This window comes from Leptonychotes weddellii, chromosome 5, assembly GCF_054177405.1.
Source record: "Leptonychotes weddellii isolate Sample4059 chromosome 5, ASM5417740v2, whole genome shotgun sequence".
Lineage (NCBI taxonomy): Eukaryota > Metazoa > Chordata > Mammalia > Carnivora > Phocidae > Leptonychotes > Leptonychotes weddellii.
In genome coordinates, this window is record NC_138373.1 from 40,529,711 (window position 1) to 40,549,846 (window position 20,136).

Here is a 20,136-nt window from a genome sequence, read left to right on the forward strand (position 1 = left end):
TCACAAGGAAATGCAGACCTACTGATTGTGAATAAACACGTTAACAAGGTTAACATAGACATATATTCAACTCGAATTTGAGAAACACTACCTGAAACTCCACCTAGCGAGCTCCACAGCTAAAACCCAAATTAAATAATAAAATGCTCAGTATTTCCCAAACCCAAATTCAACCAATAAATTAAAAATGGTATAAATACAGCTAAATTTAAATGAAAATTCAGTATGTAAACTACACTATGTAAACACAGAACACGCACCACTAAGACTTCATCCATAATGTGTTCAAGGGTCTTAAGCAATAATCAACAAGTAATAAGATTTTTTTTTTAAATGAAGCACAGCGTCTTTAGCTAGTCCTTAGTCATTACAAATACCAACTTGCCATAAACAAACCATATAATCTGAAATCCAGCATCAATGCCCACACCACATTACATGAGGCAACATTTTCTTCACAAGAACATATTATTTTTAAATTGTAAAAGCTACTTACCTCTCCTTCAGATTTCACACCAATCACTTTTCCATTCTGCACAATGATTTCTTCAATGGGTTTATTGAGCATGTAGGTACCACCATAAATAGCACTTAGCCTGAAAAAATTTTTGAGATGACAAGAATTTATAATTGTGTCAACTACTAAAGTCTTTCTTAGATCTTGAGTTACAGGCAATGTGTATTTGCTCAATTTCCTTCTAGAAGGCGTTAGTTTAAAAGTCATTAAAGCTACAGTGATAAAGAGTCAAAACCATGAAACGAAGTCTCACATTCACAGTTCTGAATAGCAAGTCCAAAAAAGGCACAGACGAGTGATAGGCGAACAGCTTATGTCAGTCTAATCCTCCTGCATATAAATAAAACTGAACTACAAAAATAAATAAATAATAAAAATACCTAATCCGGAGGCTCTGCAGAGTGACTAAGAATAGACACTGGAGAAGAGACTTGGAAGGAACGAGTGAGCTGTGTGCGGCTTCTACGGCTCGCCCCCTGAAGGAACCACTTCCCTGGTCCTTGTAACAGGAGCCCCTTGAACAGAAGCAGCAAGCCCGCAGTCTTGCTGATTCAAGGAGCCAGAGGACAGAATTTGGGGCTGTCAAAGGAGATGAAAATGGGGGGGGGGGTATGCTACAAAAAGGGGAGCCACCAAATCTATAAAATCTCTTCAAATCCTTAACGAGCTCCAGGAAGGGCTCGTACCCGAGAGAGATTCCAAGCAATCCAGCAAAAAGCAACAGATAAAGGGGGCCAGGAGCTGAGCAGAGGTTAGAGCCGAGGGCCTTAGGGACAAACGGGTCCGAAACTGCTGCGTTACACAACCCGGTACACACCTTGAGCTTTCCCCGGAAGCCCCAGGAGCGTCTCACCTCACCGGACCAGGACTAAGGATTCAGCCAAAACAAAAACTGCCCTCCCTAAAGGGTAAAGTCAAACCTCCAAAAGTTCCAGGTGAGTGGCCAATGACTTAACTGCCGACTCCAACAAAAATCACCCCCCAGAGAAAGAACCCAGCATCTCTACAATGTACCAAAAACGTGTCCTGTATAAAGTCAGATATTACTAGGCCTGCAAAGAAACAAGAAATGTGATTCAAAGTAAAGATTCGGGAAAAGCAATCGATACAAACAGGTACCCCGATTACCGATGTTATAAATCACAGGGATATCTGAGGACAGACATCCTCATTCAAACACAGATGTTCAAGAACATATTATTATAAATATATTCAGTGGGGTCAAAATGAGTAAACCATCTCAAAAAAACTGTATTTAAAAAACTGGAAGTTCTACATGTAGAAAGTACAGTACCAGAAAAAAAAAGTTAAAACTCACGGAACGGGATTAGAGCCTTTTGGGAATAGAAAAAGGAGTCCGTGAACTTGAAGACAAATCAATAGGCATTATCCAATATAGAAGCATGGAGAGACCAAAAGACAAAAAAAAAAGTGAAAAGAGCCTCAGTGTCTACAGAATAATACCCAGCATCCAACATGCACAGAATTGTCCCAGAGGGAGGACAGAGAAAATGGGATGAAACATCTGAAGAGGATAATGATTTTAAAATTCCCAATTTGACATAAACAACTTACACATCCAAGCAGTTCAGTGAAGCCCAAGCAAAACCACAGAGGCAAATCCTAGTGAGACTGCCCAAAACCAAAGAGAATCTTGAAAGCAGCCAGAGGGGGGAAAAAAAAAGAGCCACTCCGCACGCGGGGACGGCTGTGACTGACTGAATGCCGGCTCACTTCTCCTCGGAAACAAAGCAGACACAAGGGAGGGGACAGCAGCTGGAAAGCGCTGCATGAAAACATCTCAAGCCAACAAAAGTCCTTTAAAAACGAAGCTGACAGAACCCGTCACCAGCAGACCCAGAACTACAAGAACGCCACGGGGGAGCTGAAGAGAAATGTCACCAGATAGAAACAAGGATTTATAAGAAAGAAGAGCAACAAACACGGTACCGTGGGAAAATGGTTACTTTTCCTTCTCTGTTCTCTTCAGTTCACTGAACTGATTGTTCAGTGCAGAATTATAACACTCTGCACTGTGGAGTTGATTAAAGTACATAGATGTAAAACAGGCAACAGCACAAAGGAGAATGAGAAATGTAAAGAAAATGTTGCAGAGTGCTGCTTATATATGTAAAGTATTTAGCACAATATTAACTCCAAAGAAATTGATAAAGGATGCATACTATAATTTGCAGAGCACTAAAAAATTAAAAATAGAAAGGCATGGCTACAAAGCCACTAGAGGAATTAGTCTGGAATCGTAAAAAATATTTGATTAATCCGAAAAGAGAAAAGAGGAACAGAAAGGGAAGAGAAACGGGGGGGCGGGGGTTGGGGGGACAAAAAACATGACAACAGATCTAATCCCAACCGTATCAATAATTATACTAAATCTGTATGAGCTAAACAATCCCATTAAAGGCCAAGGTTGTCATAAAAAAGCAAAATTCAACCATATGCTGTCTACAAAAGACTCACTTAAATATAAAAACAAAAATAAAAGTAAAAGCATGGAAAAAAATACAAAAGAGTAAGCAAGCTGGTAAGGTTGTACTTACTATCAAAGAAAGAAAGTGGAAAGGAGTATCACCTGGTAAAAGAGCTTTAAATGTATGAAGTACACACTGACAGGGCTAAACTGAGAAACTGGTAACTCCACGGTGGAAGATGCTCCCTCAGTAACAGAACTGGAAAAAGAATCTGTACGAACACACACATGAACGACTCTATCAGCCCCCTTTACAGAGCGCTGCACCCAACACATGCAGGATGTATGTTCTCTGCAAGGGCATAGTCAGTCACTAAAACAGACCCTTGATTTGACCATAAACTATGGGGCCCCTGGGTGGCTCAGTCGGTTAAGTTCCTAACTCTTGATTTCGGCTCAGGTCGTGATCTCAGGGTCCTGAGATTGAGCCCTGCGGAGGGCTCCACACTCAGTGGGGAGTCTGCCTGAGTTCCCTCTACCCCTCTCTGCCCCTCCCCCCACCTTTGTGTGCATTCTCTAAAATAATCTTTAAAAAAATATATTTGACCATAAATTACGCCTTAATTTCAAAGATTAAAATCTTGCAAGTTTGTTCTCTGATCATGGAATCAAATCAGATATCAGTAACAATAGGATATTTAGGAACATCTCCAAATGTTTAGCAATTAAACACTACACCTTCAAAAAACCAAAGGATTAAAGAAGAAGAAAAAAAAAAACCCCAGAAGAGACAGGGTACCATAGTGAATGATACGTATTTAGAGAGAAATTTTAAACCTTTTAAGTCCCATGTTAGAGACAGAAAGTAAAATCAATGATCTGTTTCACCTTTAGAAACCTAGAAGAAGGGGCGCCTGGGTGGCTCAGTCATTAAGCATCTGCCTTCGGCTCAGGTCATGATCCTGGAGTCCCAGGATCAAGTCCCGCATTGGGCTCCCTGCCAGCAGGAAGCCTGCTTCTCCCTCTCCCACTCCCCCTGCTTGTGTTCCCTCTCTTTCTGTCAAATGGATAAATAAAATCTTTAAAAAAAAAAAAAAAAAGAAAGAAACCTAGAAAATTAAACCCATGTAGGAAGAAGAAATTAAGAAAGAACAAAATCAATAAAATAGAAAATAAGCTACAGAGTAAATAAAACTAAGAATTTGGTACTTTGAAAAGATTAATAAAATTGATAAAATCCTACCAAAAAATGAGAAAATATGAATGACCAATCACAACAATGAAGGTAGGAGCTTCACTACAGATCCTAGACACTGAAAGGATAATAAAAAAAAAATATTATGGGGTGCCTGGGTGGCTCAGTCAGTTAAGTGTCTGCCTTCAGCTCAGGGGTCGTTATGATCCAGGGGTCCTGGGATCGAGTCCCACGTCAGGCTCCTTGCTCGGTGGGGAGAAGTCTGCTTCTCCCTCTGCCCCCTGCCCCCGCCTGTGTGCTCTTGCTCTCAAATAAAATCTTTTAAAATATATATATATATTATGGACAACTTGATTATCAGAAAATTCAAGAACTTATGTGAAATGGTCAAATTTCTTATAAAACACAACAGATGAAATAAATGGGACACCTGAGTAGCCTGATTTCTAATTCATGTGTGTGTACACACACTCGCGCACGCAAATTACATCCAACAATAAAATAAAAGGAAAATACATCATGAATAAGTGTTGTTTACCCTGGGAATGCAAGGCCAGTTTAATATCCAAAAATCAATCTATAGTTCACCATAGCAGTAGCATAAAGAAGAAAATCTGCATTATTAATGTCAACACCCATTCATAAGAAAACTCCCAGAAAGCCAAGAAGAAGAAGGAATTCATTCCAACAAAGCCATCTACAAAAACTCTATTAAAAAACGTTTAGTAATAAAGAATGTCCATGCTCAACAGCAAACAACTTTACAATAAAACTGAGACAGTTTCATTAACAGCAACATCTGAATAGCATAAAATACTTGTGAATAAATGTGAACTAGGTGCTAGATCCCTACAATGAAAGCTTCAAAGCACTGCTAAGACAAAGAACACCTAAGTCCATGGAGAGAGCAGCACATTCATGGGTTGGAAAACTATTTTACTAAGATACTTCTCCCCCAAACTGATCTATACATTTAAACTCAATCCCAGTCAAAACCCCAGCATTTGTCCTAGAAACTGACAAGCTGTTCTAAAATGTATATGGATATGGAAATGCAAAGGATCTGGAAGAGCCAAAACAATTTTGAAAAAGAACAAAACTGGAGTTTTCATTACTTGATTTCAAGACATAATGTAAAACTAGAATAATCAGGGGGCGCCTGACTGGCTCAGTCGGTGCAGCACCTGACTCCTGATCTGGGGGTTTGGAGTTTGAGCCCCATGCTGGATGTAGAGATTACTTAAAAATTTTTTAAAAAGTCCTTAAGGAGCATGTGGGTGGCTCAGTCGGTGAAGCGTCTGCCTTTGGCTCAGGTCATGGTCCTGGGATCGAGCCCCGCATCGGGCTCCCTGCTCAGCGGGAAGCCTGCTTCTCGTGTTCCTGCTCTTGCTATCTCTCTGTCAAATAAATAAATAAAATCTTTAAAAAAAAAAAAAAAAAAAAAACTAGAATATTCGGGATGCTAAGGTAATGGCATAAGAAAAATAAACTAATGGAACAAAACAGATACATATCTATGGCCAACTGATTTCCCACAAAGGCACCAACACAACTGGAAAATAAAGTCTTTTCAGCGACGGTGCCAGAAGAACTAAATCCGGGCACAGAAAAAAATGAACTTCAAGCCCTACCTCACCTCACACACCAACATTATTTCACAATGAATTATAAATTTAAACACAAAGCCAAAACTGAAGTTTCTAGAAAAAGACACTGGAGACTATCTTTGTGCTCTTGAGGCATGCAAAGCTTTCTTAGATAGGACCCAATAAGCACTAAACATAACTAAAAAACTTGATATATTATCAAAATTTAAAACTTTCACTGATCAGGCGACAAGGCACACACCGGGAGAAAACATCTATAATACATATATCTGACAAAAGACCTGCCGCCAGCATTCAAGATCTCCTACAAATCCAAACCAGAAAAGACAACCCAATCTTTAAAAACGTGTAAAGACATCAACAATCACATCACAAACTCATACAAATGGCCAAAAAGCTCATGGAAAGGTGATCAACATGAGTTCTCAGGACATGCAAGGTCAAGCCAGAGTGAGAGAGCATGTCACACCTCCTCGGGTGATGAGAATCAGGAAGACTGACAGCACTGCAACAAGGCGGGGGAGCAGCCCGCGGAGCAGTGGGGACCCCCCCGGGCCCCGACCACGGCGGGGCTGGCAGGCGGCACCACCACCCCGCAGGGCTGCTTGGCGGGGTTTCCTGAGCGCACCCCTCTATCCTCCGTAGCAGCCAGCGGTCCTGGCCCTGCATATTTACCAGTGAGAAACGACGGCCTATGTCCACAGAGACTTTCAGTACTTGCACTCCCAGGAGCCCAACCTGGAAACCGCCCGGATGTCCAGCAACAGGAAACTGTGGTCCATGTGCAAAGGGAAAACCACTCCATATTTTTAAAATGAACCACAGTACATGCAGCCACATAAATGAATCTCAAACATATCGTTAAACAAAAGCCAGCCACAAATGAGTCCACTTCGTCTTATTCCTTTTATATGAACTTCCTGAACATGCACGAGGAATCTACGGTGAAAGAAGTCACAGATGGGGCTGCGGGGGGTGGGGGGGGGAGGTGATCATGAGGTGACACAAGGGAGCTTCCCAGACTAAACGATTTCTTCTCTTGATTGCAGCGTTGGTTACACAGGTCTGTACACTTATGAAACAACTTTTTACTGTAGATCTGTGGTTTCATCATAAAGTTTATTTCAATAAAAAGAAAAGCACCTCACGGCTCACAGACCTTTCACCATTCCCAGCCCCGTGGCCTGTACTTGCACTGAAGGAGACCAGGTTAGCGATGGGCACTGACCTTGCAAATCCCTGTGGCAGCTCTCCGAGGCCGTAGAGTGGGTAAAGGTACGGGCTTTTGCCATATCTTGCCAGAGACTCACTGTAAAGTTTAATCCTGTTAATGGTTTCACAACATGGCTGATCTAGATAGCTAAAATAAGGGAAATAAGTATTAGGAAATAAATATTTAAAATGTTTTTCTGAAAAGATTTTATTTCACTACTTTCATATTTTACCTAAAAAGTTCTAACACTAATTAACAGCTGGAACCTTTCATAATATAACATGGTTATCTACTTGTTTTGTTAGAACTTCCATTTTGGAGAACTGAGAAATTCGGTGACAGTTCCAAGAAAAATATAAATCTAAAACCCGAAACACTTACTCATCGGTTCTGTAAAGTGCCAGGGCATGGCCAGTAAAATCTATGACATCTTGTCCCAAGTCAAATTTCTTGTACACCTCTCGCATTGCAGTCTTCTTAGGATCGATGCCCTCAAAAGTTCTGGGATCTTTCTCATCAAAGTTGGCAACATACACTAGGAATTTTCTGAAGCGACGTTTTTCAAACAGTCCCATTAAGCCTAAAGAATGTGTCAAAAAGCAAACATTCACACTAGGACACTGTGGAAAAGACAGTGTGAGAGGCAAGGTTAAATGTGCCACATTATGACCTGAGGCTCCTCTAAGGAAGTGTGCAGCCTAAGACAGAGGCTCGTACACAGTATGGCTTCCGCCTTCACTGCGCTTTCCGATAAACCAACATAATTACAACAGATCAGTTATTAAGTCTTCAATTCTACAATCACAAGTAATTACAACCAGTACTTAATTAAATGTAATACGTTTAATTATGTCTCTTATTACGAACAAGGTGAATATGACTTTGAAAAAACTATTATTCACGACAGCATCCACCTGAATGTTCTTCTTTTGACAACTCTGATCTATACTCATCCAACTGCCTAAAATTCTGAATGCTCCTCCTTTCTCTGTGTGCTAACATTCACTCCAGCTTTTCACAGAAAAGATGATTATGCTGCCGGTCACTTACTTTAATAAAGTCCTAGATAATCAGTTAACCACTTTTTACACTAAAAAAAGCTAGGGAGACAGGTATAAACTACTTCATAAACCCTCAGCTCTCTTACTGGTCAGCAGTCCTACTGGAGTATACAGCTGCTAGGAAGACAAGGCCAAAGAGAAAAAATGTTCTGGCTCTATCCCCTTTCCTAAACTATGTGACTACTTTAAAAACAACAAACTCTCACGGAACAGTGTAATCGTTTAATATTTTGAATATTATTTCCCCCAAGACTATAGTTGAAATCAACAAAACTGAAAATTAAAATGATCATGAGGCCACTAATGATATCTAACTACACTTAACATGTTTAAATTATATTTACAACCTGGCTTAAAAAAATGGGACGGGGGCACCTGGCTAGCGCAGCTGGTAGAGCCTGGGACTCTTGATCTCAGGGTCATGAGTTCAAGCCCACACTGGGCATGGAGCTTACTTTAAAAGGATGAATGAATGCATGCATGCATGAAAAAATAATTTTTAAAAAATTTAAAAATTTAAAAATGGACAGAATGCGTACACAGTAATGGTACAAGGCTAAAAAAAAAAAAAATTCTATGACCACACAAGCACCAACTTATGTTTAGTTGTCAGGGGTAAAAATAAGACCACCAATATAATACAGTTCAATTTTCAACTACTTCCCTCTGACAAGGCCTTCCCTGATCGCCCTATTTAAAACTGTGCCCCCCACCTCCCTTCACCTCTCCACACAGCATTATCATCATCTCATATACTCTTCCATATTTATAGCCTGTCTCCCACTAATTTAAGCTCGAGAACAAAAAGCATTTTTTGTTTACTTTCCCCTTCTGCTGAACCCGCCCTACCCCAAACCTAGAAGGGTACGTGGCACGTAACACGTACTCCATGTCCAATTCACATACTGTCTGATGCAAGCAAATAGAAGTTATCCACATACTGGATATACAATATAGAAAGAAAAACGTTCAACTATATGATAAAAGGGTTAGAAAAAAATCTTTTTCCAGATTACTCAGTTTCCTGAGTAGTATCTTAACATCATTTCGAATGTTGTTTTACTTTCCTTCCTTCACTTGCACACTGAGGTTTATTTACCAAAAAAAATACTTAGGTCAAGACATTTAAAACATTGAAAGTTACAAAATCCAGAGCGGTTTCATGAAGAGAATAAATGAAAGCTTTCAATAGATATAAGATTTGACCATGGAGAATGGGAAGAATACTGCTAAAATGTCCATACTTACCCAAAGCAATCTACAGATTCATTGTGATCCCTATCAAAATACCAACAGCATTTTTCACAGAACTAGAATAATACTAAAATTTGTACCGAACCACAAAAGACCCTCCTGAAAAGCCAGAGTAACCTTGAGAAAGAAGAATAGAGCTGACAGTATCACCATCCCAGATTTTAAGACTTAACGACAAAACTGGACTGATCAAAACAGTCTGGTACTGTTACAAAGAGAGACCCACCTGCATGAGCAACTGATCTACGACAAAGGAAGCAAGGCTATCCAGTGGGGAAAAGACGGTCTCTTCAACAAATGGCGCTGGGAACACTGGATAGCCACATGCACACCACACACCATACACAAAAATAAACTCACAATGGATTAAAGATCTAAATGTAGACAGGAAACCATAAAACACCTAGGAGAAAAGACGGGCAGTGATTTCTCTGACATCCGCCACAGCAACAGTCTTCTATATGTTGGACTACACCAAAATAAACAGCTTTTACCCAGGAAAGGAAACCATCAATGAAACAGAAAGGTAGCCTATGGAATGGGAGAAAATATTTGCATATGATACATCTGATAACGGGCTAAATCCAAAATACATAAAGAACTTAACTTACACAACTCAACATCAAAAAAAAAAAAAAATCTGATAAAAAATGGGCAGAGGAACTGAAGAGAACTTTTTCTATTTCAGAGGACAGACACAAGAGAAGATGCCCCAAATCACTCATCATCAGGGAAATGCAAATCAAAACTGCAATGAGATCTTGCCATTTGTGACAACATGGATGGACCTAGAGGGTATTATGCTAAGTGAAATAAGAAAAAAAAAATACCATACGATTTCACAAGTAGACTATAAAAACACAATAAATGAATAAACAAACTTACAAAAAACAGAAACAGACCCATAAATACAGAAAACAAACTGATGGATGTCAGGGGTGGAGGGATGGGAGGCTGGGCAGAATGGGTGAAGGGGAGAGGGAGGCCCGGGCCTCCAGTCCCGGCATGAATACGTCACAGGGATGAAAGGTCAGTGCAGGGAATATAGTCAGAGGTCCCGTACCAGCCCTGTGTGGTGACAGACGGCAGCTACACTTGGCAGCGAGCAGGGCACAGACTTGTTGAACCACCACGTTGAACACCCGAAACTAATGGAACATTGTGTGTCAACCATACTTCTATTTAAAAAAAAAAAAATTGACCACAGCATTAAAAAAAAAAGTGAGAGTGGAAATCAGTGTCAAACACTCCTGAAGTACAGTACCCAGTACACAACCTGCCAGTGGACCTAACTGACCTAATCCAGCTGCTTCAGGCCGCCCCGGCCTGGAGGTCACTCAGCTCTGCACCAGGAAACGTGATTCGCTGCTGGCAAAGGTGTGTGACATAAACAGGGCTCCCCGCAGTTAAGAGTGAGAATAAACAAACAAGCTAGAGATTTAAATTACGACAGAAGAATTTGGACACATTTCAAAGCCATTCAGGAAAACTTCTCAAAACAATTCTGAACATAATCCATGTTCAACATGACTTGAGGGGGTCAAAGATACTTCTCACTGATTTGATTAAAATAACGCTTGACCAATCACCAAATATTTACTGGAACCTTGAGGTTTCACATGAACTGCCCCAAGAACCAACAGTGAGTACAGCTCCTAAAAAAGCCAATGTAACCTTAGGCCACATGAACAGAAATATACCGTCCTAGAAAAGTTCTAGTCTCGGGGCACCTGGGTGGCTCAGTCGTTAAGCGTCTGCCTTCAGCTCGGGTCATGATCTCGGGGTCCTGGGATCGAGCCCCACATCGGGCTCCTTGCTCAGCGGGAGGCCTGCTTCTCCCTCTCCCACTCCCCCTGCTTGTGTTCTTGCTCTCACTGTGTCTCTCTCTGTCAAAGAAATAAATAAAATCTTAAAAAAAAAAAAAAAAGTTCTAGTCTCACTGAGACTAAGTGAGCAGACAACACTTGGAGTACTTTGTCTAGGTTGGCAGCTGGCTCCCACGGTATTGTAAATTGGATAATCTGGACAAATCAGAATTCCCAGAGAAAAGTGGCATATTATGTAAGAAACAACTATGGGATGGAAGCTAGAAATGTTTAGTATTAAAAACAACAAAAAAAAAGAACTAGAAGGTATAGTTGTTAAAATAGCTTTTAAAAATCTGTATTTTTATACTATACAATTTAGAGGTTATGAGTACAGGGTTCTAGAGTCAAACAAATCTGGCCTCAAACCAGTTCTATCAGTCATGAGCTTTGCTACTTTGGGCTTTGCTTTTATACTTGTATACTTCAGTTTTCCCATCTATAAACTAAAGATACTAGTACCCACATCTCAGAGAGACAGCGAAGGGTAGAGAATACCCATAAAGGCCTTAGTACATACACGCCTGCACATACTGTCCAAAAAATGTTAGCTATTATTAAAATTATAAAACAACTGTTCTTGTTCATCCTTCTGAACCTCTCCACTTCTACACCTTTCCCTACCCGTTCATTCTGCCGAGGATTTTCCGGCCTGACATTCTGACTTCAAGATCTTATTCATTAGTAGAAAGCCAGTTGCCGAGAAGACAGGGATCTGGTAAAAATTCATACAACTGTATACTAAAACAGGTAAATTCTAGTGTATGTAAATCATACCTTTCAACATTTTCTCCCCTGATAGCAAGAAGGAAATAAATGGAGTTAGAGAAGCTGCCAAAGTAATTCAAATCAGGTTTTTAGGTGAGAGAACTTTCCCACACTCAAGCCAAAATAATCCCTGAGAATTTACTGGCACTTCTCCCAATCCAAACAGCTCCCTCCCCTAAACTCCTGGAGCATTTACTGTAGAAAACTCATCCACCCATTAGCTATCCATATTCTCCTTTCTCAAACTGCTCTGCGCAAACAACTCAAACACCTTCAAGGAGAGAAGGTCTTTTTTAGGGATGTTTGCTATTGAAAAGAGGTAGGAATAGAAAATGTTAACCAGGAATCTCTGGTTGAGCCAAGAGAGGAAATCATTTTGGGCAAAGAATAAAATCACTCCACACTCACTGGGAATTCCTAAAAACAGATTTCAGAGAATGACAACAGCAACAATTAGAAGATCAGTTTTGCCAGAACAAAGTTCTTTCTTTTTTGGCGGGTTGGATAATAAGATGCAGGTGGTCAGCTCAGTACAGTGATGGAAGGACACAGGAGCTGGAGTAAATACCACCAGAGGTTCAGCTCTAACCTTCCTACTTACGTAACTATGTGATCTCAGGCCTCCGTTCCCTCATCTATAAAATGGAAACCCTACCCTGTGAAGGTGTTTCAAAAGTCAAAAAACAAAATGAACGTGAAGTGTTTAGCCCAGAGCCTAGCACACAGGAAACCCCCCAAAAAAACAATAACTCTTGTGAGTTATCATTAGTATGAAAAAGAACACTAGCTGACCCACACCAGCACCAAGTTCCATGAGCTAGAGACAAGCCACTTAAACCCTCTCTGAGCTTCAGAGGTAGGGGTTTTTGAACATTTTCTTCAATGATGTACTCTCAACTGCCCAGAACAGACATTCAATAAATATTGTTGACTGGATGAGTGGACAGATGGCTGTCAAGACAGGGGACAGTAAACGTGATCTCTAAGATTCCTTTCCACTGTAAAATCTCAATGTTGTGAGAAATAAAATAAAATTACTTACTAGATGCCAGGGCTTCTGCTTCAGTGGAAGGAACCTTGTAGATTTTTCCTCCCTTATAGACAAAGCTCCCTTCAGTCACTTTGAAATCCAGATAGCGAGTGACCTCTGTATAAAGCAGCATCTTAACCAGCTGACCTAAAAAAGTCCCAAAATTCAAACTATAAGTTAAGTCTTACTACCTTCAAAAACCAGCAGAAATAAAAGTACATTTATTGTTGGCTTATAATAATAGCTTCCCAGTTTTTTCTAACATTGTCCAACAACCCCTACCAAAAAGTCTCAAATGCCATGTTCTAAATGGGACAATCAGAATGCATACCTATTGCTGAGCATATTTAGAAGTATGTTTTTAATGTTACAACTCCAAGATTAATAACTTCATCAACTTGCTTTTGTAAAATCTGTATTAATAATTATTAGAGGTATGAAGTTTAGAATTATAGTACTACTGCAAATGGGTTTGAATTTCCTTTAAGTTCCTATTATAAAGAGAGGCAACTAATAGGCAAAAATTTTCAAGAATTTGTGTTATGCAGTTTATATTATTCAATCTGCACTAATTAAATGAATATTAATTTCATGGGCGCCTGGGTGACTCAGTCAGTTGAGCATCCGACTCTTCATTTCGGCTCAGGTCACTATCTCAGAGTCATGAGATGAAGCCCCGCCGCGGGCTCCAGGCTGTGCATGGAGCCTGCTTGGGATTCTCTTTCCCTCTCCCCCTCCCTCTCTAAAATAAATAAATAAATCTTTAAAAAAATAAATATAGGGGTGCCTGGGTGGCTCAGTCGTTAAGCGTCTGCCTTTGGCTCAGGTCATGATCCCAGGGTCCTGGGATCAAGCCCCGCATTGTGCTCCCTGCTCAGCAGGGAGCCTGCTTCTCCCTCTCCCACTCCCCCTGCTTGTGTACCCTCTCTCTGTCTCTCCCTGTCAAATAAAATCTTTAAAAAATATATATATATACATATAAAATATAATGAACATTAATTTCAGATAGAGAATAAAACCAGGCATACAATTAAAAATATCATGTCTATAAACCAAAGAAATTTAGTCTCAAACAGGATAACACATAAATTAACTTATAAGGTAAAATAGGTGATTTTTATAATGAAAAAATTAAACTATAAAACCTTTAATAGCAAATATTAGTATTTTTATAACCTTGAGGTAAAGAGAAAAATTTTAAGCATACCCTTCCAAATCAAAAACAATAAAAAGAAGAAAAATCAATCTATATAGCTACATGAAAAGTAAAAGCTTATGTACGAAAGAAAAATACAACACAGCTACATACAAACCAATCACAGATTGGAAAAGATATCTTCAAATACACTAGGAGTATTTATTCCATGGTCTTTATAAAGAGCTCTTTCACATGGATAAAGAAAAATTTAAAAACCTCAAAAGAAAAATGTACAAAGCCTAAGGCTGGGCAATATGAAAGTCAATAAACATCTAGAAATCATTCCACTCTCTAACAAACAGATACTTTTGAAAAATCCATGGGGCGCCTGGCTGGCTCAATGGGTAGAGCATGTGACTCTGGACCTTGCAGTCATGAATTCAAGCCCCATGTTGAGCGTGAAGCCAACTTAAAATAAATAAATAATCAATCCATTATTTTGCCTTTACGTATGACTAAGTGACAAAAATTTAAATGAAGATGGGGCGCCTGGGTGGCTCAGTAGGTTAAGCATCTGACTCTTGGTTTCGGCTCAAGTAATGATCCCAGAGTCGTGATAGCGAGCCTTGAATGCAGCTCTGTGCTCAGCGGGGGGGAGGTCTACTTCAGATTCTCTCTCCCTCTTCCTCTTCTTCTGCCCCTCTCCCAGCTTGTGCACAGGCACTCTCTAATAAATAAATAAAATTTTTAAAAAAAAATTAAAGAATACTCAGGCTTAGTAAAGGTACTAGGAAAGGGTCAGTCCCACAGGCTACTGGTGAGAATCAGATCAGGCAATATAAAATAAAAGCCTTAAAAAAATCATTGTCTCTAACAAAAACTAATGATGTAATGTATGGTGATTAACATAACATAAAATAAAATTTAAAAAAAAATCACTCTCTTTCCCCACACTATATGTCTAGGGGCATATGGTCAGGTTCAACAACACACACACACACACACACACACAGCCTGGCAGGTTATACACCAAAATATTAACCATGATTATCGATGGTGAGATTCTGGTTATATAAATTTTATTTCCTCTCTGCTTATCTGTGTTTTCTAATTTTAATGAAATAACTTTACTACTCATATAATTAAAAAAGTGCTTTCAATTTATTTCAAAAGAATTTTAGATAGGTAACTTTAAATTTCAGAGAAGGGTGCCTGGGTGGTTCAGTCAGTTAAGCATCTGCCTTTGGCTCAAGTCATGACCCCAGGGTCCTGGGATGGAGTCCCGCATCGGGCTCCCTGCTCAGAGGGGAGTCTGCTTCTCCCTCTGCCTGCCACTCCCCCTGCTTGTGCTCTCTCTCTCTCTCTCAAATAAATAAAATCTTCTTAAATAAATTTCAGAGAAAATTCAAATAAGATCATTCCACTAAAAGAAACTATAGAATATAAACTCAAAACCAAAAAAACAAACAAAACCCCAAAACGGGAAAGGGCAGCTCATACTTTAATTCATGGGACATAAACAGACTTCATACCAACAACCTAGTTTTTAATGTCATTTCAGAAAAAGGCACTAATATCACAGCAGTTTAGCTCCCCTAATTAAAAATATGAGAAAAATGTGAAAAATAATTTTAAAAGCCTCCAAACTAGGAAAAAACTGCTTCTAAAGGCCCAGTTATCTGAGACTGTCAGGGAAGCCTGAGAGAAGAGTGCTATAGACACTTCCAGTTTTCATACACACTGTGTCATGTCCTAACTTTATGTCTCCAGAACCAATTAGGAAGGAGTCACCCCCTCCTCCATTCTTACTGACTCCAGATGCCTCTAATGGCTCACAGTCTACTCACCAAACTGTTGCCATTAACAAAATCTATTTTCACATACCTGGAGTAACACTCTCTGTCAAGAGCTAGAGTCTACTTTTAAATCGGATTCAATGTACCGCCATAAATGTCAGAATGCTTTACCATTGGCCATGAGAAACTTAGGGATTAAGTCCACGTTCCAGTCTCTTCCTCTCCCCATCGATGCTGGTGGTGCTCCTGGTATTTTAAATCGTTTGTATAACTAAAACCAAAACAAAAATGACCCATAATGTAAGAAAATTTACTTTTCATTATGCTATTCTTCCACAACGTGGTTTTGGTATAATAACTAACCACCAGAGGATGAGGTAAAGTATAACGGCATTTCATTTTTTATCAGATAAAATTTTTAGAGAAATCCCAATACACAGCTAAGTTAAATACACTACTAATGAATGCTAAAATAAGTATTACAGAGGTAGTATTTTTTACTAGCAGAAAAGCAAGAACACAAAACAATTTGTCAATAACACACTAGCTCTGCAGATACACCATTTGTAGAAATCATTTAAACTCATTCTCTCCTGAATAAAAAGCTAACAAAAAGGCTTAATTTTGCTTCCGTAGTTATGCAAGGAGTCAAAAATAAATTCTGGATTCTTCAAATCAAAAAAGACAATTAAAGTTAGTTCCAGCTAATTTATAAGTTTCATGAGTTGAGCAGGAGCTCTAGATAAAAAGAAGCTTATGGTCTAAAATTTGGGAATACTCATTGCTAACGTGGAAGCGAATAAGCAAAGCTGGTATATTTACTAATAAAAAATCCCCAAGTCCTTGAGTATATTCACTGGGGAGGGGCAAAAAAGCTTGCTCACCTTACTGAAGACTAATAAGTGTAGGCAGGGTGGAAGTAATGATGCCAACTTGTACAGATTATTAACAATGAAGAGATCTGGTGGTCATTGCTTTACCTCGGGTGAGAGTTGGCATCATGAAGAGTGAGGGAGTTCAGACATTCTATGCTTTCTGATGTGATGCAATATGAACTACACAACAATGCTTTCTTATTATAAGCTAGCTTGGACTTTTCGGAAGAAAAAAAGTGGGGAGATTTCTGTAGACTAAAAGAATAAAGAGAAACAACACCAAAAGCAATGTTTGAAGTAGTTAAAAAAAAACAAAACAAAACACCGCCACCACACACAATATAAGACATTCTTGGCATCACTGGGAAATCTGACTGTGGTCTGGATATTACTGTTAATTTCCTTAAATGTGATAACGAATGATATTATGATCACGTTGGAGAATGTTATTTTTAGCCAGTGAATGCTGAAATATTTAGGTCAAGTATCATGATGTCTATTACTTTCAAAGATTCAAACCAGTAACAAAAAAAGACATAAAGCAAATATTGCAAAATGTTAACTGCTAAATCCAGATGGAAGGTTGATCCACTGGTATTATTCTTTCAACTTTTCTGTAGGCCTGAATACAGAAAAAAATTTTGATAAAAATATGAAGTCTATTTCATCAGTCATGATTGATAATAACTGTTATCTGTGTATCTCTGGTAACACGCAGTACAGCTTGTATCCACGCATGTGGATGCTGAACAAACCTCACAGAGAAATATTCAGCAAAACACACTTTGGAAATGCTTCGTTTGCCCAGTCTAAAAAAGCAGGAAGCAGGGGAGTAGAGTAAAAGGAACTAAAGCTCTGGAGTCTTACAACCTAGGTTCACAATCCTTCTCTGTGATTTTAGTAACACAGACTACTTTGTCATCTGAAAAATGGGGATAAAAATCCCTCTTTGACTAACTGGAGGGACACATAAAACTAGGTGGAAAGCTCTGGCACTGTGCTCGGCATGTATTAAATCCCCATCCGAAGTCCATACCCTGCCCTTCAGGAGATAACCGATAACTGCTGCAGATGGCAGTGAGGCTCCAACTGACGGGTCAGCAAGCCCTAAAACTAGCCGGCCCTGAGAAAATGGGAGGCTACAGACAGTCTAGGTAAGAAAACCAAACCTATCCATGAGGATAAGGCTGAGACGCACGAATACAAGTTTCAGAGAAGGAAAGGCACACGAGTTTGCTCCAATGCTTACATCGTCCAGGGGTGTTATAGATGCACTTTCTCCTCCGTAATATGGGTTTCTGTCCATGTGAAGAACTTTCTTCCCATTCACTGACATTATACCTGACAGGATACATTCCTACAGGGAAAGCAAAAGTATCTTCAAAAGAAGTGAAGTGTTACCACATGTTTCAAACAGACACTTCCCCCCACCCCGCCAGCTACTTTTTTTTTTTTTTAAAGCCCCTCATTAGGGGCCCCTGGGCAGCTCAGTCGGTTGAGCATCTGACTCTTGATTTTGGCTCGAGTCGTGATCTCAGGGTCCGGGGGTCGAGCCCTACATCGAGCTCCATGCTCAGCCAGGAGTCTGCTTCTCTCCCCTGCCACCACCACTCATGCTTGCGCATGCTCTCTCTCTCAAATAATCTTTAAAAAATAAAATGAAATAAAAGCCCCTCATTAAACACTCTTATAGTAACTAATACTTACGTATGTACAATACATGACGTTAACTTAAGGACAAAGCCCTAAAGCGACTAGGGTTCCAAGTGTGGTCTGTGGAACCCCATGGGCCTCAAGGTTAAGACTATTTTCATAACACTAAGACATTATTCACTATTTTTTCACTGTGTTGACATCAGCACCGATGGTGCAAGACCAATGGTAGAGAAAAGTTAGGGCAGGAGCTCCACACTGTGCCAATCATTATACTCTACACCACCAGGCGCTCACAGTTTAAAAAACACAAAAAAACAAGGCTAATTTCACTTAAGAATGTCCTTGATGAAGCATTAAAAATTACCTGTTAGGGCACCTGGGTGGCTCAGTCGGTTAAGCGACAGGCTTTGGCTCAGGTCATGATCCCAGGGTCCTGGGATCGAGTCCCACATCAGGCTCCCTGCTCTGCAGGGAGCCTGCTTCTCCCTCTCCCACTCCCCCTGCTTGTGTTCCCTCTCTCACTGTGTCTCTCTCTGTCAAATAAATAAATAAAATCTTTAAAAAAAATTACCTGTTAATGTACCCCCTTGAATGCCCACCTCTTTAATACTCTGTGTAACAAAATGGGAAGTCCACATAAAGTAACTCTGGCTCAAGGAAAATCTTTTGTACAACTGATTTGTTAAGCTGAACTAGCGACTTTTTTTCATGGATCATCATTTTTATTTGAAAGAACAACTGATCAATTTATTCAGACTTAGGTATTTGGCAGGTGTGGTTACAGATTTCATACTATAATTAATCATTTAAAAAAACCTGCCATTTATGTTTTGGTATAAATCAAAGAATATCCACAACGATGTGAAAGGCGCTCCTCCCTATTCCAACTACACATCGGTATGAGCCTGATTTTCTTCATATACTTCAGCTAGGGCAGTATCTCACAAAAGTCTGAACACCACAGCAGATGAGAATCCAGCTATATTTCAAGCCAGACATTAAAGAGATGTGCAGAAAATGTAAAACAGGGGCACCTGGGTGGTGCAGTCGGTCGAGCAACAGACTCTTGGTTTCGCCTCATGTTGTGAGATCGAGCCCCACGGCAGAGTCCACGCTCAGCAAGGAGTCTGCTTAAGACTCTCTCTCCCTCTCTCTGCCCACCCCCACTTGCCCATGCTCACTCTCTAAAATAAATAAAATCTTGAAAAATAAATAAATCTTTTAAAAAATGTAAAACAATGATACTCTTCTCACTTTTGTTTTGGAAGATACAGTTACACTTCGTAAAACGTATTCATGTTAACATGTAATGGGTTTATCATTAAGTGAATTAATATTTTTAAAAATTGCTGTGTTGATTTCTAATGATAAATATTGACAGATATAACCCTTATAAACAAATCTCTTCAGGGTCCTTAATTTTTAAGAGTGTAAACAGATCCCAAAGCCAAAGAGTTTGAGAACTAGAGCTCTAAAGGAAGCATCCAGGATAACAAATAAATTGGCAATAGAGAATTATAAACGTCCAGTCTCATACTAAGATATACCCTATCAAGATAGAGGGGGAAAATCAAGAAAGAATATGATTAATGAATTAATGAGAAGAAACACAGAGATGGGATACACATTCACTCAAAACTCTTACACCTGGGTTTTGGTGATCAAGGCTTTATTTTATTTTTTTTTTTTAAGAAAAGGGAAATTCCATGTATCTTCATTAATCCTTAGAGCTT

General features: G+C 39.5%; 1 protein-coding gene across 1 annotated transcript in view; it reads right to left on the reverse strand.

The window, feature by feature from the left end:
* Positions 1 to 20,136, reverse strand: part of GDI2 (GDP dissociation inhibitor 2) — a 31,312-nt gene that overhangs the window by 3,510 nt on the left and 7,666 nt on the right. Inside the window, exons 2-7 of the mRNA XM_006734763.3 lie at positions 17,997 to 18,104; positions 16,044 to 16,143; positions 12,951 to 13,085; positions 7,342 to 7,540; positions 6,976 to 7,107; positions 497 to 596 (exon numbers count right to left, since the gene is read on the reverse strand). Coding sequence (XP_006734826.1) covers positions 497 to 596; positions 6,976 to 7,107; positions 7,342 to 7,540; positions 12,951 to 13,085; positions 16,044 to 16,143; positions 17,997 to 18,104 — 774 coding nt within the window. The remainder of the gene's footprint in view (positions 1 to 496; positions 597 to 6,975; positions 7,108 to 7,341; positions 7,541 to 12,950; positions 13,086 to 16,043; positions 16,144 to 17,996; positions 18,105 to 20,136) is intronic.